The sequence below is a fragment of the Phyllostomus hastatus genome, unplaced genomic scaffold (assembly GCF_019186645.2).
Source record: "Phyllostomus hastatus isolate PE091 unplaced genomic scaffold, TTU_PhHast_1.1 phas_contig_5, whole genome shotgun sequence".
Lineage (NCBI taxonomy): Eukaryota > Metazoa > Chordata > Mammalia > Chiroptera > Phyllostomidae > Phyllostomus > Phyllostomus hastatus.
The window spans coordinates 244,146-271,524 of record NW_025333897.1 but is presented as its reverse complement, the minus strand read 5'-3'; the positions used below and the strand labels follow the sequence as shown (position 1 = coordinate 271,524).

General features: G+C 51.6%; 1 protein-coding gene across 5 annotated transcripts; it reads left to right on the top strand.

Moving 5' to 3' along the window:
• The first annotated feature begins 173 nt into the window (after nucleotides 1-173).
• Nucleotides 174-26,975, top strand: AXL (AXL receptor tyrosine kinase). 5 transcript variants are annotated; one of them, XM_045846762.1, is made up of 20 exons: nucleotides 174-692; nucleotides 1,887-2,109; nucleotides 2,442-2,542; nucleotides 3,078-3,254; nucleotides 7,990-8,070; nucleotides 8,207-8,322; nucleotides 10,669-10,879; nucleotides 11,187-11,326; nucleotides 11,986-12,136; nucleotides 12,347-12,373; nucleotides 14,093-14,225; nucleotides 14,522-14,613; nucleotides 16,453-16,548; nucleotides 16,681-16,758; nucleotides 18,486-18,578; nucleotides 18,961-19,082; nucleotides 19,700-19,809; nucleotides 22,533-22,692; nucleotides 23,085-23,221; nucleotides 25,169-26,975. In XM_045846762.1, the coding sequence occupies exons 1-20, from the start codon at nucleotides 629-631 to the stop codon at nucleotides 25,518-25,520; spliced, it is 2,664 nt and encodes an 887-aa protein (XP_045702718.1). In that variant the 5' UTR covers nucleotides 174-628; the 3' UTR covers nucleotides 25,521-26,975. The 5 variants fall into 5 exon arrangements, with proteins under 5 accessions (XP_045702718.1, XP_045702719.1, XP_045702720.1 ...); XM_045846763.1 differs by lacking the exon at nucleotides 12,347-12,373; XM_045846764.1 differs by lacking the exons at nucleotides 11,187-11,326; nucleotides 11,986-12,136 and having other exon boundaries at nucleotides 484-692.
• The last annotated feature ends 404 nt before the right edge of the window (nucleotides 26,976-27,379 follow it).

Below are 27,379 nucleotides of genomic sequence, written 5' to 3'. Positions count from 1 at the left end.
TGACATCTGAGTGTGTGTGTGTGTGTGTGTCCTTGTGGGAGGAGGAGGAGCTGTGAGTGTGAAAGGAGTGCCTAGCTGGGGCTGGGCTGGGGGTGGAGGCCAGGAGGGCGGCATCGGCACAGGCTGCGGAGGGAGTGGAGTTCGGGAGGAATGTTTACCCGACACCAAGTGAGCCCAGGGCGACAGTTCCCAGAGTCTGGTGGAGAGACACACAGCCTCCCCGCCTCGCTGGCCCAGGCTTAAAGGCGAAGCCACCGGGGCCCCTTCCCCTCCTCAGCCTCCCTCCAGGGTCCCTTTAAGACAGGGCCGGTCCTCTCCTCTCCGAGTTAACTCCTCGAAGTCCCGGTGGCCCCCCTGGGCTCCCAGCCCGGAGGGTGGAGGCAGGGGGCGCCAGGGGCGGGGAAAGAGCTGCCGCGGTCCGGGAGGGAGAGGAGGAGGCCCGGGAGCGGGGAAGGCGGCCACCGAGTGGAGCCGGCAAGGAGCCCTCCCCGTGCCAGGCAGACAGTGCCAAAGCCGGGGAGCCTGGAGCTGGGGGGAGGGCCGGGACCGCCCGGCCCTGCCCCCTCCCCCGCCGTGTGCCCAGCAACTTCTGAGGAAAGTTTGGCAGAGATCGCGTGGTGCCCCGAGGATGGGCAGGGTCCCATTGGCCTGGTGGCTGGCTCTGTGCTGCTGGGGGTGCGTGGCCCCGGAGGGTGAGTGATGGGGGCCTTCAGGGGCAGGACCCCCGTGGAGGGGCTGGGGCAGACGGGGGGGGCGCGGGGGAGATGGGTGGCAGGTGTTGAGATGAGTCCCGAGTTGGCTCAGGGAATTTTCTTGGGACAAGGCAGAAGGAGACAGAGAGGCACAGAGACAAGCCCAGAGAGGACAAGGGAACAGAAAGGGGCTCCAAGAGAGGAACAGAGGGTTAAGAAACAGAAACTAGGAGGGCCAGAGGTGGGAAGAGATATGCACACAGAGACAGACACCCAGGAGAAGCTGAGGGCAGGAGTGGGGGCTGAACTTGAGTGGGGTCCCTAGGGAGAGAGGCTGAGATGGGGGCTGCCAGGGAAGGAATGTTCCAGAAGGGAGCACTCAGTCAGGCAGCAGGATGGGGAGGGTCAGAGCCCCTAGGTGAAAACCCTCAGCATGGTCACCTCCCCCCCACACACACACACAGGCACTTGTCCCTGCCCCACCATTGTCTGTCTGTCCGCTCCATCTCTGGGGCCCCGGTTCTGTCTCAGGATGCAGCTCTACCGTCTCTGTGGGTCTCCCTTTGTCTCTCTCTCTCTCTCTCTCTCTGTCTCTCTCTCTGTCTCCCTGTCTCTGTCTTTATCTCTCCCTGTTCTCTAGGTTTCTCTATCAATACCTCTGTTTTCTCCTGTGTGTCTCTCCCCCCAGTGCTCCCCCTCTGGGGTGCCTCTTTCTTCATTTCTCATCCTCAGTCTCTCTCTGGATCTCTGTCCCTCTCTGTCTCTGACTCCCATGCTCAACTTTTCTCTGGCTTCTTTCTTCTCTCTCTCTCTCTCTCTGTCTCTCCCCCCACCCCCTTCCTCCTCTTTTCTTCCCCACTATCCACCAGCTTGACCTGTCAAGTCTCTGGAGACCCTAAGAGAAGGCAGGGGGCAAGGGCTGGCCCTGCCGCGCAGGCTAGGGCGTGGGAGGCTGCCAGATCTGAGCCTACTTCCCAACGATGAAGGATGGAAGCCGGACCCCAGTCCCCTGGGAAGGTTTCCATCCTCCCCTCAAAGCCTCCTCCCTCCAGCCCTGCTGAGGTCACTCTATAACTATGTGGGCCTAAAGGCCTGGCAGGGTCCTGGCAGCCATAGTCAGGCCAGGAGGGGTGCAATTGAAGAGTTTGAGGGAAGTTGGGTTTCCTAAGCCAACTCTTCCCCATCTCCCTGCAGGTTCACAGACTCAGACAGACCCCTTTGTGGAAAGCCCAAGGAATATCACTGGTGCCCGGGAACTCATGAGGACCCTTCAATGTGAGCTTCTGGTTCGTGGGGAACCCCCTGAGGTGACCTGGCTTCGAGATGGACAGGCCCTAGAGCTGGCAGACAGCACCCAGATCCAGGTGCCTCTGGGCGAAGATGAACAGGACGAGTGGAAAGTGGTCAGCCAACTCAGGTGACCAGACCAGCCTCTCCCCAACCAGCCACAGCCCTACATTCCTCCCGACCCCTGTCCCCTGCACCACATGGTGGGTGGAAAGTCACCCGCAGGAGCTCCACCTGGGTTGGAACCCCAGCCTGGCCACTCGCTGGCTGTGTGGCTTGGCTTTCAGCATGTGATGTAGCCTTGGGTTTCACTTTCCTCTTCTGTAAAGGGAATTAATAAGTGCCCACTTCTCGGCTTTTACATGTTCCCAGTCCAGACTCCCCTCTTTCAGTTCCGATTACCCCCTACCAAGTGTCCAGCTCTGATCCCGAACCTCTCTGTCTCTCCTCTGTCCCTGTCAGGATCTCATCCCTGCAGCTCTCAGATGTGGGATGGTACCAGTGTGCAGTGGTCCTCGGAGGAAGGACCTTCGAGTCCCAGCCTGGATACATCGGGCTGGAGGGTGAGCTCTGGGCTCGGAGGTCATGGGAGGCCAGGAATCCCAAGGGGCCGGAGGGTGCTGGGAGATCCAGGATGTCTCCCATGGTCATACACCCTACGTGTGCCAGAGATCTTAGGGAATCGGGAAGCTGGGGTCCATAAATTATTGGGCCTATATGCCCTGGGGAGGAAGACATCTTGGGGATTTGTCAGATATCCTGGGGTCAGCCATGGTCGGAGTAGGACATTCGGGGATCAGATAAGGAGTCAGAGGCATGACTTGACCCTCTCCCCCATCTTCAGGGGTCTTGCTTCCTCGTTGGTAAAATGGGATGAGAAGTCAGACATTCTGGAGTAGAGATATGAGGGGCTTAGATGTCCTGGGGGCCTGACACAGGTTGGGGGAAACAGATATTGGGATCATGTGTCCTGGGGGTAGAGGCCTGAGGGGACAGACAGGAGGGTTAAGGACCCTGCAGCCTCCAACAGCCAGGCAGCGAATCAGATACCTGGAGTGCTCAGAGGGACCCCAGCCTCTACCACCGCCCTGCACCCAGGCTTGCCCTACTTCCTGGAGGAGCCCGAGGACAGGACCGTTGCCGCCAATACCCCCTTCAACCTGAGCTGCCGAGCACAGGGTCCCCCAGAGCCTGTGGACCTACTCTGGCTCCGGGATGCTGTCCCCCTGGCTCCGACCACGGGCCACACCCCCCAGCACATACTTCATGTTCCAGGTGAGTCCACGAATGTGGCCAGCTCAGTGCAGAGGCCCTGGCAGTATGGGAGTGGAGAGCAAGGGTGCCCTTCATGCCCCACTGTGAGTGTCTGTCTGTCCCTCTGTCCTCTGTCTCTCTCTGTCCTTGTGTCTTTGCTCTGTATCTTTGCCCCATCTCCACACTTCTGTCTGTCTGCTTTCTCCATCTCTTCCCGTCTGTTTTCCATCGCTCTCTGTTTCTGTGTCCTTCTGTCTCTCTGTTCTTTCCCCCTCCATCTACCCCAGCCAGTCTCTGAATAGAATTCATTGTCCAGCGTTTCCTCTGAGTTGTTCCGTAAGCCAAGTATATGTAGGCCTGATAGCCCTTTGTCAGCCCTTGACCCCAAGCAACACACCAGAATCAACCGTGCCTTCCTTTCCTTCATTTCCCCCATCCTGCCCAACTCTGTCACTGAAGGGCCCCACTGATGGGGACAGAACCTGAAGCAAAGAAATAAGGAGAAAGTGGGAGACAGAGAACGACAGTTACAGAGAGAGAGAGAAAACCAGAGATCAGAGAGGGACTGACCACAGATGTGACCCAAGATGGGGCAGGACCTAGTGGTCAGTGGCAGTGCTGGGAGACCATGGGCAGAGGGGGTTCCCCCTCACTGGAAGGAGAGAGAGGAACACAGAAGGGGGAGGCTCAGTCAGTCAAAGGGAGATGGCCGGACCCTGCAGGGTGTCAGCTCCCAGCACCCTCAACCTACCTCTGCATCTGCTGGGATGGGGAAGGGACTCCTGCCTGAGGGTCTCCCAGGGTGGAGGGAGGTGCCCACATTCCCAGCATTCCGGGGACCCTGAGTGTGCAAGGAAGAGGTGGTGAGTATGCCAGCCCCAGAGGGCTGACTCAGGCCGGTGGCTGTGAGGCCTGAGTCAGCCTGGCAGGACCCCGGAGAGGGGGAGGGAGAAGAGGCTGCTTCTCCCATTCCATCCCAGGAACAAGGAGAAATTAGAGGACCACAGGTGGGAGAGGGTCTGTACATTTATCAGTTCACGTTGCAGCTGTGAGGGCTGACCTGTGTGCGTGTGTATTAGTGTGTGTGTGTTGGCCGGTGAGGCGGGGGGTGTTCTGGGTGTGTTTCCGAGTCCCTCTGGATCTGTGTCTCAGCGTCTGTCAACATCAACCCCTTTGTGTGGGGATGTGTCTTAGCGAGGGCCAGCTTCTGGGCTGCCTCAGTGTGTGCGTGTCTCACTAGGTATGTCTCAGTCAGCTTGAGAATCGGTCCCACTGTGTGTTTGGGTCTTCATAGTTTGTCTCGGCAAGTTTCTCAGGGGCCGTCTGTGTGCTCGCGTGTGTGTGTGACTAAATGTACCGGCGTGGGCCTGTGTCTGTCCTTCAAGTTTGTGTGCTCACAGCTGTGAACTGTGAGGGTGGAGTGTGTGTGTGTCAGGCGAGATGATGGCAGAGTGAGGGGTGGCAGAGTTTTGTGGCTATTTCCTATACCTCCCTGTACAGAAGTGACAATGTCAGCTGACAGGTGTCCACCTGTGGGGGTGTGTCTTGGTGCAGGTCTCTGTTTCCTTGTGGAGTTAGAATGTGTCCATGGACAGCAGACCACTTGGTGTGCTTCCAGTGTGTTTCCACTGACTGTGGCTGTCCGTGTGTACACAGGCCTGTGTCCACAGACATCTGTGGTGTCTGTGTGTGTGTCACAGGGTGAGCCTGTGGGTGCGTGACTCTGTCACAGGGACCCCCTGTATCAGCGTGTGTGACTCACGACAGGCAGTAACAACACCCTCCTGCCCCTGTGCACCAGCCTGGCCCCAGTGCCCTCTTAGTGAATGAGAATTGGGTGCTTAGCAGCCAGTATGTAGATGTCTGCCTGTGCATCCTGTGTGCACGTGTCCCCTCTTGGTGTCTGCCGCAGCCCTGCCTGTCTACGCAAGTGTGTTTTTGTATCACTCTGCATCTCCGTAGCTGTCTTAAGCATCTTGAGTATGTCCAGCTGTGTTTTGAAGGCTTGGCTGTGTTTGTGTGTGAGCAAGTCCATGTTAGCTTCTTCGGGTTCTGGTGTGTATCTGTTTGTCCACGTCAGCCTCAATGTATGACTGTGGCTCAGTGTGTGCATCTTAACACACCAGGAGGTTTGTGTGTCTGTCCGCTACAGCCTGGGTGTGTTTGGTCTTGCTAGGTGTTTGCAGTCAGTGTATGCACATTTGATTGTGTGTTTGTGTTTGTGCCCTGCGTTTCTGTGTCCACCCCTGTGTGTTTATCCATGTAAGACAGTGTGTATTTGTGTCACTGCTTGTTTGCCCCAGCGTCAGCCCTGTGTCGCTTACTGAGTGCTGCGTTTTCTGTTTTTGTGCCAATAACGGTCCTTGTGTGTTAAGTGTGATTCATTGAGTGGTGCTGGGGGGCTGTATCAAGGAATTTTTAGCCTGTTTGTGTGCATCCGTCCCTTGAGCTGACTCAGAGCCTGCCCCCTCTCTCCTTCCATCCCTCTCACTCCCTCGGAAAGAGCACAGGGTTAGGGGGAGGAGCAGGAGCGACGGGAGGTGGACGTGCATCTGGAAAGCGCATCTGGAGTGGGCCTGCTCCCGTTGTGAGGGATAGCCGCATGGAGCTAAGGGGCCCGGGGAGCCTTTAGCCCTGCTCTCCTCCTCTTTCAAGGTGTTCGATCCGGAGCCTGGAAGGGAGATCTTGAGCCGAGACCCCTAGGGCCGGCCGGAAGTACGGGGCCGCGAGGGGGGGGGGGGGCGGCGGCGGCGCCTGGTGACTCACTTACGCCGGGGCAGGAATGCTGCGGTCGGAACAGCACCGGTCTCCACAACCCCATCCCGCCCCAGGGCTCCTCTGGCAGGCGGAGCCGGCTCCCGCGCTGTGACCCTGACGGGCCCCCACGTGCCAGGTGGCTGGAGGGGACCCAGCTCCCAGTCCCCGCCCCACTGCCCATCGGCCCAGGGCTGCCCTGCCCCCACCCCTGCAGCGGGGATGCGGGGGCTGTGGGCTGGCAGGCAAGCACCTGACCTTGGTTGGGAACTGGCGACTGGGCCCTGCAGCTGAGGAGCTTCCCTGCCCACCCCTTCCGGCCTGGCCAGCCGACTTTCCCTCCTTCCACTCCCCGAGCTGACTAAGGAAAGGAAACTTTGTGTCTGCGGGTAGATGGTGGTGGGAACACAGGCACACACGCACAGAACAAACACAAGAGGTACACGCAAGTACCCGACACCCACACACACAGGGCTGCTCACACACGCACACAGAAACAGAGGCGCAGACCCGCGGTCACACATGCAGACCGGAGACCCCATCCGCCCAGACAGGGCATGTGTCTGCATTTCTCTGTGAGCCTCTGTGCATGCACTGTGGCTGTGTGTGTTGTGTGTCTGTGCCTGTGCTTTTCCTGTCCCTGCACTTGTATGTGAATGTGTGTGTGTCTGCCTGTGTTCCGAACATCCCCGCCGTGGGGAGGGGAGGCAACCCACCCCCAGATACTCAAAACTGTTATTCATGACACATACATTAACTCACCCACAGAACTGCGCATGCTCACCGTTCTGCATACACAGCCAGAAACGCTCATCAGTACATAAATGTATACACATAAATTCATTCACTCATTCGACAAGCATTTATAGAGCACCTGCTCTGTGCCAGGCCATCTTAGACACAGCGGACGCAGCAGGGGACAAGACTCACAGAAACACCTGCCCTCCTGGAGCCGACATGCTGGTGGAGGCGACAGGCAGGGAATAAGTACATTGTGATGAGAAGAGCCAAAGAGAAAAAGCAAAGCAGGAAGAAGGCTGGCTATGGAGGGAGGATCCAATTTCAAACAAGGTGGTCAGGGACGGAGTGGCTGACTAGGTGGATCTAAGGAACAAATGCGAAGGAGGGGAGAGCGGGCCACTCGGCTGTCTGTGGGAAGACTGTTTGAAGCAGAGGGAACAAAAGTACAAAGTTCCTGAGTCGGGAATGTGCTCAGTGTGTGCCTTCCAGTAACACCAGGTGGCCGTGTGGCCAGAGCAGAGAGCAGACTGAATGAGCGTGTGAGTGATCGGGGTGTCAGGGGGGAGTGAGGTTGCTAGGAACCAAACATATAAACAAATAAATGTCTCCACATTTACAGGCTCCACAAGGGCCTGCTTCTTAGGTGTGTAGCTATGCGATGCACATGCCTCTGTGTGTGTCTGTGTAGCTCACTGTGACCATGTCTGTGTTTCTGCGTCTATGTGATGTGTGTGTCAGTGTGTCCGGCTATATATGTGTGTGTATCTGTGTGTGAGTGTGTTTCTTTGTGTGTCTGTAGGTATAACCATGTATCGGCGTAGGTATCTTCTGTATGAGTATGTGTGTTTCCGTGTGTGCCTATGTGTAACTCCGTGCACCTGTGTGTCTGTGTGTGTATGCATGAGTATGTGTGTCTTGGTGTGTGAGTGTGTTTCTGTGTGTCTGTGTGTTTGAATGAGTACATATATGCATCTCTGTGCATGAGTGTCTGTCTCTGTGTGTATCAGTATGGGTTTCTGTGTGTTTCTGTGTGTATACATATGTGGGTTTCTGCCTGTGTGTGTGTCTGTGTGGTGGGGCCTCAGGGTGGAGGCCTGTGTTCCCAGCGCATTGCCTCTCCTTCCCATAGTCTCCCTCCAAGCAGGTGCCCTGTGGGCTGGACTGACCCTGTCAGGACAGGCATGCTAAGGGGTTGGCCAACAGGGCCCAAGAGCCTGCCTCCCTCTCTGACACTGGTCCCCGCCCTCATATGACTCCCCAGGTCTGAACAAGACATCTTCTTTCTCCTGTGAGGCCTATAACGCCAAGGGAGTCACCACATCCCGAACGGCCATTATCACAGGTGATGGAAAAGGGAGTTGGGAGCTGGGTGTGGGTGGTGTGGGGGTGGGGTCAAAGGTCAGAGCTGGGGCCAGAAGGTAGGCTGGGGAGCTCTGGGCAAAGACCCCCCAGATCAGCCCTTCCTCTCATCTCCGCAGTGCTCCCACAGCGGCCCCACGACCTCCACTTGGTTTCCAGCCGGCCCACAGAGCTGGAAGTGGCTTGGACCCCAGGCCTGAGCGGCATCTACCCCCTCACCCACTGCATCCTGCAGGTGAGACTCAGATTTTGGTAGCTTCAGTTTAAGACCTCCTTCCACCCACACCTACGAGCCTTCAGCCTCTCCCTGGGTAACCAGCCCTTCCCAGCCATCTGTGTGTTGAGAGGCAGTAGAGCTTTGGGTTAAACCAGATGTCCTGGCTTCAAATCCTGCCTCCACCAGCTTCTGACTGCATGAGCTTGGACAGGTGACTTAACTGCTCTGGGCCTCAGTTCTCTCGTCTATAAAATGGGCATAATGGTGGCACCTACCTAAAAGACTTGTGAGAATTCAATGAGTAAACTCAAGTAACAAACTTAAAAGAGTATCTGGAACATAGGAAACGTGTAATGAACTATTAGCTGTTTGCAGTTTCTTTTAGTATTAGTGGTCTTGACTCTAGCCAATGGGGACCCCTGAGACAGCAAGGCCAAGGGCCATCCCTGTCTCCACTGGGCATCCTCAACACTGCTTCTCCCACCTCAGCCCTGATCACTCTGGGCTGTCACTGGGTGGGGATGAGTCTGTCTCCCCACTGGACTGTGGGCCCTGGGAGGGCAGGGCCTGGCTGTCTCGGTCACCACTAGGTCCTCCTTATCTCCTGGCTCAGGGCCAGTCAGAGCAGGGAATTTCTGCTGAAGACTGCCCAGCAGCTCAGATGGGCCAGCCAGACCCAGCCTTCTTCACCTAAGTTGCTTCTGCTCTAGAGTAAGAAAAACACATAGATCTCTGAATATGAGATCCAGTTCTGGTTCTAAGTTCTCTGTGATTTGGAAGTCAGTGGGACAGTGCTCGTGATGGGAGATGACAATAATTAATAATGGCCAACTTTCATTGAGTGCCAACTATGTGTTAGGCCTTGTCTTATGGCTTTATGCGCACCCCCTTGTGTGTTTGTGAAGTATGGTGTATGTTTACACCCATTTTTCAGATGAAGAAACTAAGGCTCAGAGTAGTTAAGCAACTTACCCAAGGTCACAGCTAGGAAATGGCAGAGGTGAGATTAAAACCCTTGTCTCACTAGACCCAAACCATGTTCCTTATCTCCTTAGAGACCCTTTAGAGCCAGTGCTTGATTAAACAGCAGCTGTCTTTCCTACAATTTCATGCCCTGGAGACAATCTCATCCCCTCATTCACTTGTCATTTTAACCCTAGAAAGTAGTGGCTGTTAATCTTCCTGTTTTCAAGGTAAGGAACTGAGAGGCTCAAGGAGGGGAAATGATCAGCCCCAGCAGCTAAAGAGAATGAAACGGGTTCAATCCCAAAGGCCAGGCCAATCTGGGAGACCTCAAATGTCAGGTCAGGCATCAGCTGTACCCCCACCCCATACCCACCCAGTGTCCACAGGAAAGCAGAAGTATATGTCCTCTTCCCTCTGCAGGTCTCACTTCCTGCTGTCCATAGGCTGGGGCTTAAGGGTTCAGTTGGGAGGGTCACAGGCATCAGGGAAAAGAGAAGTGGGAGTGGGCACGGGGGAGCTGACTGTCTGCATCCTTTTGTCCTAGCAGAGGTTCCTCTTCCCGTCTGTCACTAGGTCAGAGAGCAGGCATGGGGACAGCCTTCCCGCATCCTGCTATCCACCATCTGCCCACCTCCTCCTCAGGCCTCGGGGTGGTATTATCTCCACATGTGGGGGCCGTGTGACTTTGAGCAAGTGGCTGAACTTCTCTGGGTTTGTTTTCTCATCTGTAAAATGGGAATGAATAAAGAAATTGACTTCACAGGATGGTGGTAAGAAGACACTGAGTTCACCCAAGTATGCACTTGGCAGGGTGCTTGGCACACAGTTAGCTCTCAAGAAATGTTAGATGCTGATATGATGTGCAAAACAGGGTGTATTCCCCAGCTGTGGCCCTGCCGTCCTGACTGTGCTGGTCCTAGGAACCATGTGGGCATGCCAACCTGTGCCACTGTGCAGGGTGGACGGAGTCGGACACTTGTTGCCAGTCAACCTCTCTCTCTCTCACACACACACGATGCTAATGATGGCAAACACTCAGTACATATGGTCACTCTTCCAAATACCTAGAAGCAACATTCCAGTCAACCCTGAGAAGTAGGGAGCCCTTGTTGTACCCCATATTACAGATGAGAAAACTGAGGCTCAGACAGGGAACATCTTGCCAGAGGTGGCTTTTGCAAGTGATGAGAGAACCACATGGTGCAGCTGGGTGGTCTCCTCACTTTGCAAATGCAGGTGCCCATGGAGCATGAGAATGAAGCTGTGATATACATACACACACATGCATACACCCAGCCTTGCGAAGCTGTGTGATAACAAGGACCACCACTGGGCCTTGTCTGACTGCTCGTGTGATTGTGTGGCTATCCTGTCCTCATGCCCTTTTCCTCTCCCTAGGCTATGCTGTCAGACGATGGGGCGGGCATCAAGCTGGGAGAGCCAGACCCCCCAGAGGAGCCCCTCACCTTTCAAGCATCCATTCCCCCTCACCAACTATGGCTGGACAGCCTCCGTCCTCACAGCACTTATCACATCCGACTGGCGTGTGCCAGTAGCCAGGGCCCTTCGCTCTGGACCCATTGGCTTCCTGTGGAGACACCTGAGGGAGGTGAGGAGCTGGTGAGGGGAGATGTTGCCTGCTGCCCCTCTGGGCTTTGCTCACATCAGTGTTACCGCCAGTGTCTCTTCTCACCCATTTACCCTTGTGGCTTCCCTCTCCTTCCTGTCCAGTCCCCACTCCTCAGCACAGCACTGGCGTCTCTCCCAGATCTCCTCGCTATGCTTCTGCTCTGGGACCCCTGCATGAGTTGCCCCGCCCCCCGCACACACCCTTTGCACCCTGCCTCCACTTCCTGGGGACAGGGGTGTTCAGGGAGAGGTAGGGATGCCAACTTCCCCTCTTTCCTGTCCTCCAGTGCCCCTGGGCCCCCCCGAGAACGTTAGTGCCATGCGGAATGGGAGCCAAGCCATCGTGCGTTGGCAGGAGCCAGTGGCACCCCTGCAGGGCACCCTGTTAGGGTACCGCCTGGCCTATCGAGGCCAGGACACCCCCGAGGTGGGTGCTGCTGGCTGGGGTGGGGTGGAGGAGCTGGGGAGGAAGGGAGTGGGGGAAAGATGACAGGGCAGCTGTGGACAGTTGTGCAGGTTGGGTAATGCATGATCACACTCTGCCTAAGAGAGCACATTGTGGGGAGGTCCAAGAACTCCAGGTGAGGATTAGGGCATCGTTATTTATGAGTCATTGTAAAAAGCAGTCCAGCAGACACATATGTTAATAGGGTGATTTTACAGCAGATAGGTGTATAGCATCTTGTGGAAGGGCTGCCTATTCTCATTTGCACAAAGGTACTGTCTGTGCAAACAGCCGCCCTGGTGTGGAGAGAGAGGGTGGGGAAGAGGGTGGGATTTAGAGGAGGATGGAGCAATGAGGACAAAAAGATGAGAATTCAGTTCTCCAACAAAAGTCTTGTGTTCGAAGTGCTGTTGTGGGACGTGAGGACACGGCAGTGAATGAGACGAAGTCCTGTCCTATGGGAGCGGATGCTTTCTCGGGCAGGGGATGGAGAAATGGAGATGAAAGGAATGGGCATGAAGGACAGGAAGAGGAAGGGAGAAGGTGCTGGCGATTAAAAGGTTTCCAGAAGGTTTGGGGAGTTAAGTCCAAGGGTGAAGGCTTAAGAGTTAGGAACCTGATGCCACATCTGCATGTCCTAGGTACTGATGGACATAGGGCTAAAGCAGGAGGTGACCCTGGAGCTGCGGGAGGACAGGACTGTGCCCAACCTGACAGTGTCCTTGGCGGCCTACACCGCCTCTGGGGATGGACCCTGGAGCCTCCCTGTGTTCCTGGAGCCTTGGCGCCCAGGTAACTCCAAAGCCATGCCAGCCCCCTTCAAACTACCCTCAAGGATCTTGTGCCTCCCAAATGCCCCTGACTTGCTCTCTGCAACTTTCAGTGCTACCTCAATCTAGGCTCCGTTCCTACCCAGAACCTTACTGAGCCTCACACCCTCACTTGCGTCACACCAGTCTTGCTCTCCCTGAGCATGTCCTCCTCTGTCCTCTCTTCTCACAGGGCAAGGACAGCCAGTGCACCAGCTGGGTAAGGGCTTTCGCACTCCCTCTCCTCCCTTCCACACCCAGTGAGGACCCCATCACCACACACATGCTTTTGCACATCCCTTTCATGTTTCTCAAATTCATCACTCTAATCCTCTGTTTCTTGCGTTTCTGTGGTCTTTGATGGAGGTGCCTGGCATAGCCCAGTATATTGTGATTCTCAGTGGATGGATGGATGGATGGATGGATGCATGGACGGACGGATGGACAAACAGATGAGTTATCCCCCTAACATTTATCCCTTTCAAATATTTCTCAATAATCCTCAAACATTCCCCCTATACTCACTGTACCCTCCTAGCACTATTACAGTCCACCTCTTATAACTCATCCCACTGTCGTTGAATAGTTCTCACATTCCTTCCCGCATTTATTTGCACACCCTTTCACACTAATGCATCCTCTCTTCCTGCACATTCCATTATGATCCTTCACACTTCACACGCCTCCCAAACTCAATGCATGCCCACACTTCTCATTCACAAACTCTACATTTTTTACACACTCACTCACCGTACCTCACATTGCAAACATTGAAAAACTTTCAGCCCACACTATCCCACACTCTACAACTCTTCTTACACACTCATCCAACTCCTTAAATGTTACTCCCTCACTCCTAGGTAATCCTAACCTATTTTTGCCCTCTCACACATCCACACCAAACTCCTAGTACACTCAACACACACCCATTCTCCATTTCTTACACACCTACTCCCACTTTTTTGCACATCCTCTGCTCCTTATCTGCCCTTCCCACATTTTTTTAATTTTTAAATTTTATTTATTTATTTATTTATTTATTTATTTTTAGAGAAGTGGGGAGGGAGGGAGGAAGAAAAGGAGGGAAACATTGATGTGTGAGAAAATCATCAATGGGTTGCCTCTCACACGCCCCCACCTGGAACCTGACCCACACTCCAGGCATGTGCCTTGACCAGATATAGAACCAGTGCCCTTTGGTTTGTGGCATGATGCCCAAGCCACTCCCTGTATCTAAAACTCCTTGAATACTCCCCACTTGCATGACCTCAATTCCTCCAACACCCATTGCACTCTGTACACACTCCTATGTACACCACACTCCTTTGTACGTTTATTTAATTAACTCTCATCCTCTCTTTGTGAAGGTGCTTCCATAGTCTTCATATGCTCCCCCAAAATACTTCTTGGTCATTTACCTCAGGAGCCTCATAGTCCTTGCTTATTTGTTGCCCGTGCTTCATGCACCAATCTTATATTGCATGCATTCTCTCCCCCACTCACCGGTTTTTCCATGCCCAAGTTCTCCCTCTTTGCACAATTATCATACATATCACACATTTCTGTACAACTTGTGATTTACTCCCACTCATCTCATGTTCATCCAGCCCTCCTTGTGTTATTATAACCCATTTTGCACAAGTCTCTCACTCCCATCCCACACTCATTTCACACTCATCACACACTCCTCAAATGTCTACCCCACTTTTCACTGACCTTACCCACCCTAGAAGTGTCAAACTCCTACTGGAACGCTCACTCATGTCACATCCATTGCATGCCCTGCCCGGCCCGGCCCAGCTTCCCCAGATATGTGAACACTCCTATCACAGGCTTCATCAAATATGTCCACATCTGCCTCCCTCCAACATCGCCCCTTTGGGTCCCAGGGAGATGGTCCCAGGGCCTCAGCATGACCTGTCCCCCGTGCCCCTGACAGTGAGTGAAACTCCAGCCCCCTCCTTCTCGTGGCCCTGGTGGTATGTACTGCTGGGAGTAGTTGTGGCTGCTGCCTGTGTCTTCATCTTGGCCTTGTTCCTCATCCACCGGCGGAAGAAGGAGACACGCTATGGGTGAGTAGGAACTCCATGGGTAAGGAGGCTCATGTGGACTAGGGCAGAGAATCTGGAGGCAGGGAGACCATGAATAGGCTGGTGCAGGATGAGAGATCACCAAGAATTAGAATGAGGGCAAGGGTTTGGGGAATGAATGGAAGGAAGAAGGTAGCAGAGCAGTCCAAGACATGCTCAGCAAATACTGGAGGACAGAGCAGACAGGGCTTGGGGTTGGGATGGTGCTTGCTTTCACTGCTGATGGAAAAATGGGATTTCACATGGCTCTGCCCTGCCCTCACCTCCCCCCCCCCCAGAGAGGTGTTTGAACCAACAGTGGAGAGGGGTGAGCTGGTGGTCAGGTACCGCGTTCGCAAGTCCTACAGTCGCCGGACCACTGAAGCCACCTGTAAGTGAACCCCATGCCTCCCTGCCCTGGTTTGGGGATAAATTACTGTAGAGATTTAGGGTTCTGCACATGTGTGAACCAAACATTTCTGAAGGCCTTGGAATACTAGGATGTTAGAACCACAGACCCTAAGACCAACAGAATTATGGAACCACACATAACCTTAGAATAATAATAGAATCTTAGACACAGTAAATCTTGGAAGACCAAATCTTGGCACAGTAGGGTCTTAGAATAATGTGATGATGATGATGATGATGATATATATATATATATAATTATGATGCTGATAATGACAGCCAACCGTAGCACTTCATATGTGACAGGCACTGTTCTAAGTGCTCTACAGATGTCACTTAATCTTCAGAGCAACACAGCAAGATAGGTAGGTTATTTGCCCCCCATTTCCCAGGCTAGGAAACTGTGGCGTAGAGTGGTTAAAAAACTTTGTCATCTGGCAAGCTGGGATTCTCACCCAGGCAGTTTGGCTCTAACATCCATCCTCTTTGCTGCGTGTTGAAATCGTAGAATGTTAGAGAGGTAGACTAGACCTTGGCCTAAAAAATCATAAGATCACTATGATAGAGCCTTAAGATCTTGAAAATCATAGAATCTTAAAACTATGGGCTCTCTGTTGGAGGACTGTAGAGTGATGGAGTGTCCCAGCTACGGAAGGACCTCAGAGGGCACCCAGTCAAATCCCTTCATCTTTCAATTTAGGGAAACTTAAATCCAGGGGGAGAAAAGGACAGAGTTGGGTCCCTTCCTAGCACACAGTGAGAGGGCTGCCAGGCCCCAGGGAGATATTGGAAGGGTCTGGGAAAACCATTAATTTAAGAGGAGAAGGAAGAGGAAGCAAGCAGGTCACCCGGATCTAATGGAATCACACTCAGCGACCATTCTCAAAGTGTGATCCAGTCCCTGAGGGTCCCCGAGATCTTTGCAGGGGGTCCATGAGGTCAAAACTATTTTCAAGACACTGTTTGCCCTTTTGCACTCTCATTCCCTCACAAGGATTCCATGGAGTTTTCCAGAAGCTTACTAATATATGATGATGTCATCCCTCTGTTGGTTGACGGAGCATGTGCTTCCGTGTATTCCCATGTTCCAAAAACCTATTCATTTTAATTTTGAACACAGTGAATATCAATATACATAACTCACATAAATAAGAGTTCTCTGCAGTTCTCAGTAATTTTAAGAATGTGAAGGGGTCCTGAGGCCACTAAGTTTGGGAACTGTTTCTATATGGCACATGGAAATGAATTCATTGCAACTACATACAGCGAATACGATCAGCTGTCTCACAGACATCGTGTTGAAAGAAGCTGGACACAAAAGAGGGCATAATATGTGATTGCATGTTTGTAACAACCCCAAAGAGAGAAGGCTGAGCTGTGGTAAGAGAGATCGGGGAAGTGGCTACCCCCAAGAAGGCAGGTCGTGGTCTGCCCTTTATCTGGGTGCTAGTCATATACTGTTGTGTTGGTTTGTGCAAATTCATCGAGCTGCTTGCTCTCTTATGATTTGTGTAGACTATATACCTCAATAAAACATTAATATGTATTTTTAACAACTGATATGGCAGGATGCTGACCACTCAGGATGCCCACTGGTGTGAGATTATGTGACAGGCTCCCACTCTTTAGCTGCCCCTCTTGCAGAAGATTATGGGGGGCCTAGAGGAGGAGCTAGAGTGGGGGTGCTCAGGGCACTAGCTAATTTTGAATGAATGCAGAAGCATTTCGGTATTTTAACAACGAGTATGTGCCCATTGGTGAGTGGCGCCTGAATGTCAGCCCAGCACCATGGCTCTGTCCATCCCCACTCTCCACACAGTGAACAGCCTGGGTATCAGCGAGGAGCTGAAGGAGAAGCTGCGGGACGTGATGGTGGACCGGCACAAGGTGGCCCTGGGGAAGACCTTGGGAGAAGGTGAGTACCCCCAGCACACATACACACCCCCTGCACCCTGGCGTCCTTCACTTCCCCGCACCTACCCAACCACAAGAAATGCCATCCCCATGGGCCTCCCTGAGGTCAGTGTCTCCCTCTGGTCCCCTGTAGGAGAGTTTGGAGCTGTGATGGAGGGCCAGCTCAATCAGGATGACTCCATCCTCAAAGTGGCTGTGAAGACAATGAAGAGTGAGTATGTGCACACGGTGGGACTCCGTCCCCCAGTCTAGACCCTTTCCCTGAGCCCTTGAGTCAGAAGAACAGAAATTTAACAGCAAATTAGCCCCACCACAGAACCTCCATGTTTCCAGGCAGGAAATGAAGTCCATGCCAGGCACTTCAACGGAAGAAATTTAATATGGGGAGATTACTGCAAAGGTGTAGGGAGGACTGAAGGAACACCTAGGAGCAATGAGGCAACCCGGAGATTAGCAGCAGCAGCAGTCACTTCCAGCTCTGGGCCTGAAGGGCAGAGAGAGGAAGTGGTGTCACCAGACCCCATGCCTAGGGATGCCCGGCAGGATATGGGAATCACAGAGTTAGAGCAACCTTGTGGGAGCTTGAAGCACAAAGGAGACCCAGCCACCAGCACACAATACTGGAAGCAGAAACAGACGCGGTGAAGTACCCTGGCTTCTCCCCTCCACCCCCCACCTGCCAGGCTCCCATTAGGGCCTCCCACTGGCAAACTCCAACAGGAAGCCAGCAGGAAAGGGAGCCTGGAAATGTCGTTTTTGGAGACCAGCCCCCTGTGATACATAGCAGAGCGGGAAAGGTCTGAAATGGGGTACAACTGGCTTTGTCATTTACCAGCTGTTGTCGCGGGCAAGTGACTATCCCTCTGAGCCTTCCACTCCTCACGTGAAAACGGAATCACAATGGCCCTGCCTCCTAGGATGTTGCGAGGCAAAGCGTTAATCCTGGGGTAGAACGTAGCACACGCCGTTAACATGGTCTGTGCCTATATTATTTATATCATCAGAGAAGGTGGGAGCCAGCCCAAGGTCACACAGCACAGGAAGTCCACGGCAAGTAGTACTTTCCACACAGGGAAAAAGCATCCAGGGTCAGGCTGGGGCTGGAGGTGAGGGAGGAACAACCCTTTCTGAATCACAGGGGCTAAAAGCTTGGATTATGGAGCCATCACTCAGTTACTCACTCACTTATTCATTTTTTAAAAAATATTTTCTTTATTAATTTTCAGAGAGAGGAGAAGGGAGGGAGAAAGAGAAGGAGAGAAACATGGATCTGTTGCTTGCTTGCACACCCCTAGCTGGGGACTGGCCCACAACTCAGGCACACACCCTGACTGAGAAGTCAAACTGGCGACTTTTGGTTTGCAGGCAGATGCTCAATCCACTGAGCCACACCAGCCAGGGCTCACTTATTCATAGTTGAGCACCTCCTATATACCAGGTTATGTTCTCAACCTGGGTTTCAATCCCAGCTGTACGGCCTTGGGCAAGTCACTTTGCCTCTGTGAGCCACTGTCCTGAGCTGTAAAACAGGAAAACTCAGCTGCCCTTCCCCTCCTTCATGGCTGTTGGAAATGTGCTGGGACTCAGCCTGTTGTGGTTATTGTAGTGGGTGCACATGGACCTGGAGGATTCAACCTGACTTTAAATTCTGCCTGTTCCACTTGCAAGCTGCGCGTGCCTTCAGGCAGGTTCCTTAACCTTCTGTGCTTGGTTTCCCAGTCTTTGAAATGGAGAAAACAATAAGAACACCTCAGAGGATTAAATGAGTTAATATATGTAAAGAACCGAGTATAACACCTGGCATTTAGCAGTCATGTTTGTTGAAGAAGAAGATGATGATGATGATGATGACAATGGTGAAGAAGGAGGGGGGCATACTCTCCTCCCCCCTTTCCTTCCTATCCCCTCCTTCTTACCCCGCTTCCTTTCTCCCCCAAGTTGCCATCTGCACAAGGTCAGAGCTAGAGGATTTCCTGAGTGAAGCTGTCTGCATGAAGGAATTTGACCACCCAAATGTCATGAGGCTCATCGGTGAGGAGAGGTTGATTTTGGGGGGCCTAGCGGCCATGTGGAAGCAACATTAGAGGGAGGACCCCTCTGGCACTGAAAAGATCAAACCTCCAGGCTCCCTGCTCCCCCCTCCCTCAGAGTCAGCAAGCTCTCCCCTCCTTCTCTCCTCAGCTTGGAATGTGACCTCTGACCTTTCCCAGAAATAGCTGAGGTCCTCAGGAGGGCTGGGGAAACATTCCCGGGAACAGTGCTAGAAATTGCTTCTCTGAAGCTTGGTCCTTGCCGCTCCTGCCCCCCAAACAATTTGGAGGCCAGATTTTGGGGAGGGGGACACACAGAGCTGGGCAAGGGTCGGCTTCCCTTTCTGTCCAGCTGCAGTGACAGGGCTGCCTGGGGGGCTCAGGTGTCTGTTTCCAGGGTTCTGAACTAGAAGGCTTTCCAGCACCTGTGGTCATCTTACCTTTCATGAAACACGGAGACCTACACAGCTTCCTTCTCTATTCTCGACTTGGGGACCAGCCAGTGGTAAGGGGCATTTAATTGTCTAGTCTACAAGTATTAATTGAGCATCTACCAGGTACCTGGTGCTACTCAGATACTGGGAAGATGACGGTGACCAACAACTGGCTCTCATGGAGCTGTGTGCTGGGGCAGGGGGGCATCAGTAAACAAGTTAACAATTAAATAAGGTAATTTGAGTGCTATAAGGAATTACAGAGTAGGATGAATGATAGGAGGCCAGACAATTAGTTTGGATGGACAAAGAGGTCTGACTAAGGAGGTAACCTTGAAGGAGGAGCCAGCTGGTGGGAGGTGAGGAGATCTAGGAGGAAGCAACCCTGGAGGGAACAGCATCGGCAAATGTTCAGTGCCGGGGAGAAGCATGATTTGTTTGAAGACCAGAAAGGAGGCACCTGGGAAGAACGTATATCGAGGGCAAGACTGGTAAAAGACTGAGTTACAGAGGAAGGCAGGATGGGATTATGTAGGGTCTTGTTGAAAAGGGTTAAATTTAATTCTTGGAGTCATGGGAAACCGTTGCTGGGCAGAGCTAGGCACACACAGGAAGGGAGAAGGGATGGATCTTGGGGATTCTGCTGACCTCTGCTCCGCCCACTCCTGCCCTGCCCCACCCCTCCCAGTTTCTGCCCACTCAGATGCTGGTGAAGTTCATGGCAGACATTGCCAGTGGCATGGAGTATTTGAGTACCAAGAGATTCATACATCGGGACCTGGCTGCTAGGAATTGCATGTGAGTATTGAGCCTTCCAGGGACACGCCTTGCCCCTTCAGGGAGCTCCTTCCCTCCTGTCCAGGATGGAAGAGGGGGCTAGACACACACATACCCCTGGTGCAGGTCAGAAGTCAGGACTGGAATAGAGAGGTGAGTGAAGAGGTTGGGGAAGGCTTCCTGGAGGAGGTGGGCCATGAACTGACATCTTAAAGGGGTCTTTGAATGCGGGGAGAAAAGAAGCAAGAGAGTGGGTTCAATGGGCAGCATGAGGTGAACAAAGGGGCCGAAGTGACCAACGAGAGTGGTGACAGTTAAACTTCATCCCTGTCCCCCTCCACTCTGAGTGTCTTGCCTGGGGCTGCCCTTGGGAGGAGCTATGTTGCATAAGGAGATTGGCCCCCACTCCCAGCAAATCAATGGACGCGTGTGCACATGGGTGTAAACACAGGCTTAGAATATGAGGCTCATTACAATGTTGGACTCACAGAAATTGGAGCTAGAGAATCAGAGAATCTTCTACAAAGTATGTAAATATTCACAACTCTCAGAAATATGAAAATTTCTTTATTCCCCCTTTTTATTTTAAAAAATGCAAACCTACAGAAAACTCTAAAGAACTGTACAGCAAACACCCATATACCCTCCTTGTAGAGATTCTCCTCTCTTCTCTGCCTTTCCCCCCCTTAACCATTTGAAAGTAAGTTGCCACAATGGTGGCACTTCATCCCTAAATCTTCAGTAGGCATCGCCTAAGAACAAGGAATTAAGCCTAAATAATCACAATTCTGTTATCACACCTAGAATTATCAATAATTCCTTAACCTAACCTAATATCCAATCCCTATTCACATTCTTCCAGCTGTCTTCTGAAATATCTTTAGGGCTATTTTCCCCCTGAATCAGGACTCTATTCAAGGTCCCCACATTGCATTTGGTCAGTATGCCCCTTGGGTTTCTTTTAAGCTAGCATAGCCTCCTCACCACCACCTGTTTGTAGTTTTACGACATATTCTTTTGGAATTGACCAGGCTGGTTGTCTTTTAAGATGTCCTGTATATAGGATGTGTGTTTCCTGGTGATGGCATTTGCCTCGTTCCTCTGTTCCCTGTATTTCCTGTTAAGGGGAAAGTAGGTCTGAAAGCCTGAACGGACTCAATCACAATGGAAATTCCTTTATTTCTATAACTTGGGCTGATCCAAATCAAGCTCTCAATGTAACAATGACCCTGAAAATCAGAATGAAAATTGTGGTGCACCTGTAACTTTTAAGTTAAAATATTGAACTGCTTCCTTACCTAGTCGGCAGCTGGCCATACCACAAGCCATCCACATGCTCCACAGCCGGTAGCCCAGATGCCTGACCACCATCCCTCTCCACCCCTGCCGTGATCCTCGGAGCTCCCCTGGGCCATCTGCAGATTAACTCCTGGTCTATCAGGGGCCTCTGGGGTCTCTTCTAATTGGTCATTGCCCAAAGCCCGTCACGCTAGCTAGAAACCACCAACTCTTAAAAAAATTGAATCTCAGAAACTTAGATGTAAGAATCAGGGAATCTTCTATCTATATAAAGCACAAAACAAGGGAAAAAAATGATCCGTGCTGTTAGGAGTGAAGATCATGGTTACCCTTAGAGAGCTAGTCACAGGAAGGGAGCACTGGTAATGTGTTTCTTTCTTTTTCATACTTAAAAAAATCTACATATAACCCTGGCTGGGTGCCTCAGTTGGTTGGAGTGTCATCCCGTAAACCAAAAGTTGTGGGTTCAGTGCCCAGTCAGGGCACATATCTGGGTTGAGGTACAGATGGGAGGCAACCAATGTCTCTCTCTCACATTGATCTCTCTCTCTCTCAAATCAGTAAATATATCCTCAGGTGAGACTTAAAAACAAATTGATGTACACAATTGAGCTGTTTGCATTTGAATAAAGTTTCCTTCTTCAAAAAATGTATATTTTAGATACAAAAATATACACATCTGACGTGTGCAGCTCAATGAATATTTACATGTCTGTGGACCCATTAAACAGCCACCACTGGATCAACATAAAGAACACTTCTGGGCCCCAGCAGGCTCCCTAATGCCCTTCCCAGTAGCTGTCCCTAAGAGATACAAGGGATAACCACTCTTCTGGACTTCTGTCACACCAGCTTCTGTTACATGTTCTTAAATGTCATATGAATGGAATTGTGAAACTTGTAGACCTTCGTGTCTGGCTTCCTTTGCTCAGCATGATGTTTTTGAGATAAGTCCGTGTAGTGTGTATGTATCAGTAGTTTGTTCTTTTTCTTTGCTGTGTAATATTCCTTGTATGGATGTCCCACAATATCCTGTTTCTTAATCTAGGTACAGGTTCCATGGTGTGTTTGTGAAAATTCAGTAAGCTGTTCACTAAAGATGTGTGCATGTTTCTGTACATATATTATACATCAAGAAAACAGTTTTGTTTTGTTTTTATATCAAGGAACCAAACCCAAGGAGCTTATGAAGGGCCTTAGAATCTGGCAAAAAGCCAGAGCTGGGAAGGCCCTCAGTAGCTTTTTGTCCTGCCCTCATTATATGGAGGAAACAAGAAGTAACACAGTTCCCCCTGCCTCTGGGGTGAGGGAGGGAGACAGACCTCAGGCCCCGAACAGGAGCCAGGGTGGGAGATAGAGATCTGCCTGAGAGAGAAGGCAGGCTTCCCGGTGGAGGGAGCGGATGCCATGTGCTGTGACCCTGTTCCCCTCCCCAACCCTGGCAGGCTGAACGAGAACATGTCCGTGTGTGTGGCGGACTTTGGACTCTCCAAGAAGATCTACAATGGTGACTACTACCGCCAGGGACGCATTGCCAAGATGCCAGTCAAGTGGATCGCCATCGAGAGCCTGGCTGACCGTGTCTACACCAGCAAGAGCGATGTGGTATGTGCGCCTCTGACAGAGGGGGGAGCAGCAGGATGGTGCAGCCCGATCATCTCACACCGCATCTGGGCTCACGGGGCCTGTCCTCGTGGGCTCCCCTCCCTGGGGTGTGGTGGGTGGCTGTGAACAGTGGTGTGGACGTGCCCCGGATATGTGCAGGCCATGTGTGCATGGTGGCAGGCTCTGCGTGGCACGTGTGGACAGTGTGGGTTAGGAGCCAGAGTGTGGAGGGTGACACAGGAGACCACGTGTCCATTAAATGCGTAAATGTGTGCCTGGGTGAGCAAGTCTGTGTGTACACAAAAGTTACCTCAATGTGCACATGAATGTGTGTTGGGAGGTGTCTTTGTGCAAGAGAAACACTTTAATTCTCTCCCCTCTGCCCTCCACAGTGGTCCTTTGGGGTGACAATGTGGGAAATCGCCACCCGGGGCCAGACCCCATACCCCGGCGTGGAGAACAGTGAGATTTACGACTATCTGCGCCAGGGAAACCGCCTGAAGCAGCCTGTGGACTGTCTGGATGGACTGTGAGGACCCTTGGGACCCCCCCAACCCCACCCAATCCCAGATTTCATTCCAAAACCTTGAGCACCCCACCTGGCCCCAATATGTCCAGAACCCTCTAAAACCTGTGCAGAATCCCTGAGACGGTTGAGGAGGCCACCTGCCTGCTCACCACCGTGTGAATTAACAAAGGGTGTGAGAGGGTATGAATCAGCAACAGGCACGCTTTCCTCCTCTGCCTTGTGTGTGCACTACTGGCTGGATCAGCCTCCTCAGCCAGTGACGCATGAGCAAGGAATAACTACACAACCTTCCTGGGGGGCCCTGCCTCTGAGCCCCCCACTCTCACAGAATTATAATCCACCCCAAACTCCTGAGCCCCCATGCTTTTCCACATGCTCTGCAACACCCAGGACCCTCCGTGAAACCCTTCTTGTTGTTATATTGAGCTTCTCCAAACTCTCAGATCTCCTCTGAGAAGTTCTCAGGCTCCTTTGGGATAGTGCTTATCAAACTTTGTCATCTCTTGACACCCAGAAGAGCAGAACGTTTATCCAGTACTCAGGGGGTAAGGAGATGATGTTGCTGGGTCAAAGAGGCCAGCCTGGGGCTGCAGACTCCCCAAGTCCTCCTTGAGTTTCCAGGAGCACAGGGAGTAAGAATAATAGCTAATGTTTCTGTAGAACTTACTAGAAGGCACTGTATTGGGTACTTTGCATGTATTCATTCATTTGGTCGTTACAATGGCCATGTGAGGTAGGTTGGTACCATTATTATTCCCATTTTCAGGTGAAGAAACTAAGGCCCACCGAGAGGTAAATCACCTGCCGAAGGCTGCTGAGCTGGTGTATTAGTTATCTAGACCCCCAAATCCAGTAGCTTAAAACAATAAGCATTTATTACCTCACAGTTTCTGAAGGTCTGAGTCTGGGAACAGCTTAGCAGGGTGATTCTGAATTAGGGTTTCTCATGAGGCTAAAGCCAGGATTCAGGGCGATTCTCAGTCAGGGTTTCTAATGACACTGGAGTCAAGATGAGGCTGCAGCCATCTGAAGACTGGGACTAGAGATCGTTTTCAAGGTGGTTCGCTCATGTGGCCATGGGAGAAGGCCTCAGTTCCTTGCTACATAGACCCCACCGTAGTACTGCTTGAGCTTCCTCACTGCATGGGGGCTGGCCTCCCCCAGGTGAGCATTCTAAGAGAAAGAGCTAGGAGGAAACCACAGTTCCTTTTACAGTCTCAGAAGTCACACACACCTCACCACAGCTGCTGAGTCAGAATCGAGTCGAGAGGTCTAGCCCACACTCAAAGGGAGAACAATTAGGCTCCATCTTTTTTTTTTTATCCTCACCTGAGGACATTTTTTTTCACTGATTTTTAGAGAGAGAGAAAGGAAGGGAGAGGGGGTGGAGAGAGACAGACACAGAGAGAAACATTGATGTGCGAGAGAAACATCATTGGTTGCCTCCTGTAGGCTCCCCTACCAGGGATCGAACCAGCAACCTAGGCATGTGCCCTGACTGAGAATGGAACCCATGACCTTTCCATGTACAGAACGATGCTCCAACCAACTGAGCCACACTGGCCAGGGCTAGGCTCCATCTTTTGAAGAGAGGAATGTCAAAGAATGAGCACGTATTTTAAACCAACCCAGCTTACAAATCTTTGATACCAGTCTGTTCTGGAGAGCCATATTGAAAAGCTCTGCTCTAGCAAATCCTCACCAGACCACCACCCTATACCCAGAGAGGTTCCCCAAGACCCTTTTCAGCCCCCGAGTGTCCCAGGAACCCCTCAGTAACTCTGGGGAATTTCTCAGTCCCCTTTATGCCCCCCAACTGCTATAGTTTCCTCCAGTCTCATGAAATGTCCTTGGTTCCCTGAGTATCCTCGATTTGCCCCCAAACTCCCAGAATACTCCCCTTCTAAGCCCCTGCTCAGTCTCCCACCCCTCACTTTGCTGTCCTAGGTATGCCCTGATGTCCCGGTGCTGGGAGCTAAACCCCCAGGACCGGCCGAGTTTTGCAGAGCTGCGGGAAGATCTGGAGAACACGCTGAAGGCCCTGCCCACTGCCCAGGAGCCTGACGAAATCCTCTATGTCAACATGGATGAGGGTGGGAGTCACGCTGAACCACCTGGAGCTGCTGGAGGAGCTGACCTCCCAACTCAGCCCGATCCTAAGGATTCCTGCAGCTGCCTCACTGCAGCTGAGGTCCATCCTGCTGGACGCTATGTCCTCTGCCCTTCCACAGCCCCTGGCCCCACCCTGCCTGCTGACAGGGGCTCCCCAGCACCCCCAGGGCAGGAGGATGGAGCCTGAGACAACCCTCCAACTGAGACTTTCTCTCAGGACCCAAGCTAGGCACTGCCACTGGGGGACCCCCCCCACATTCTCATTCCAGGCCTTACTTCCACCTGCAGCCCTCCTGTCCTGCCAGTTCCACTTCCACCCCACACAGATCCTCTCCCTTTCCACACCTTGAGAGTTGGACTACAATCCCTAAGGGTCCTCCTAGGTCTTACATTCCAAGATGCTGGCTTCTAAGGTTTAAAGAGTTTAGGTTCTAGGTTTCAAAGATGCTATGAGTCTGTGGTTCTAAGGGCCAGAAATTCCAAAGTCTTAAATTCTAAAATGCTAAGGTTCTAGACATGGAAGTTCTAAGACCTCTCTTGTAAAGCTGTGAGATTCTATGGCACTAGACTTTTCTGGTTTTAAGATTCTTGGTAAAACCTGTAAGTGTGGGGGTTTTAAAGTTCTAAGATTCTAGGGCTAGGCACTAAGAATCTGCAATGCTAGATTTTATTTTCCTTAGGGTAGAAGATTCTAGATTCTAAAATTCTACAATTCCAAACATGGACGCTTTAAATTCTACAATTCTAAACATGGAGGTTCTAAACTTTGATGTTCTAAGCCTCTTAGAGTATAAATCCTTTGACTGACTCTAGACTCTAGAGCACAAAGCTTCAAAATATTATCTTTTCAAGTTCTAAGATAATAATGATGGTCAATTATAGGGTCTAAGGCTTTATGATCCTCGAAGCTCTTGTTATGAGACTCTAGATTCTAAAGGTCTAAGATTCTAGAGTCTGCAATTCAAAAGTTCTGAGAATCTACAGAACTTAGAAAAGTTCTAAGGGGATGTTCTAAGGCTTAATCTAAGAACCTAGAGCCTCTGTGCCTAAGATTCAAGATCATATGCTTCCAAGTTCCAGATTATTAAACTGTAAGATTCTAATGTTCACTTCCATATTCTGAGGCATTCCACATTCTATGGGTCCAAGATTCTGGATCCTCAGCATCTAAGGGATAAGACTCTACAGTTAGTTGTGACTAACGAGATACCAAAGTTCTAATCACTTCTAATGTTGGACACCTTTAGGTTCTATGCTGCATTTTACCTTTCTATGATTTTAGTTAAGGGTGCAAGAATCCACAATTCTAGATCTTAAGATTCTAAGCACTCTAGTTTTAAAATTCAAATGCTGTAAGATTTTAAAGGTCTATAGGTCTAGAACTCCAAGTTCCCAAGGTTCTAACTTTATATTCTTCTGTGTGACCCTCCCCGAGCCACCTCTGCTTCCTCCTACCCTCATGTGGGGGTGTGCTCCCCTGAAGCCTGTGCAATGCATTAGGGATGTCTCCCTTCCCCAGGGGACAATCTTTCTCCTTTTGGGCCATGCTGCCCCCCTGAGCCAGTCCCTCATACCCCGTGTACAGAGTGTGGACTCTGGTGCCTCCAAAGGGGCTTAGATCACATAAAACTTTGTAAACACACTTATGCCTGTTCTTGTCTCAACTCAGTAGTCATGTGGTCTCTCTGGCAACTCAGTTTCCCCATCAGTAAAAAGAAGGGTTTGATGGGGTGTAGGAGTTCTCCCCTCTATAAAGAAGGTAGAAATGAACATACACATAGACAAAAAGTAACACAAGCAAAGAAATGCAGACTCTCCAAACCCCTACTGAGGAATAGGCAAATAAATAATACAGGATCACACAGAGACACCCTTCCTCTAAAGTAGCAAACATGAATTCATGGGCATACTCAGGCACACCTAGTCACAAATACTGAGACACTAAAATTCAGATGCACAGAGTAACATACACAAAATTATAGATACGAACATGTACACAGGCGGATATTAACCAGGAACAGGAAGAAAGTAGAGTAACACAAATAG

Excerpts from the sequence above, each read along its gene's own strand:
- AXL (XM_045846762.1), top strand. The coding sequence starts at position 629 with ATGGGCAGGGTCCCATTGGCCTGGTGGCTGGCTCTGTGCTGCTGGGGG. Across the intron at positions 18,579-18,960 it reads AAATGTCATGAGGCTCATCG|GTGTCTGTTTCCAGGGTTCT; the intron begins GTGAGGAGAGGT and ends TGGGGGGCTCAG. Across the intron at positions 19,083-19,699 it reads GACTTGGGGACCAGCCAGTG|TTTCTGCCCACTCAGATGCT; the intron begins GTAAGGGGCATT and ends CACCCCTCCCAG.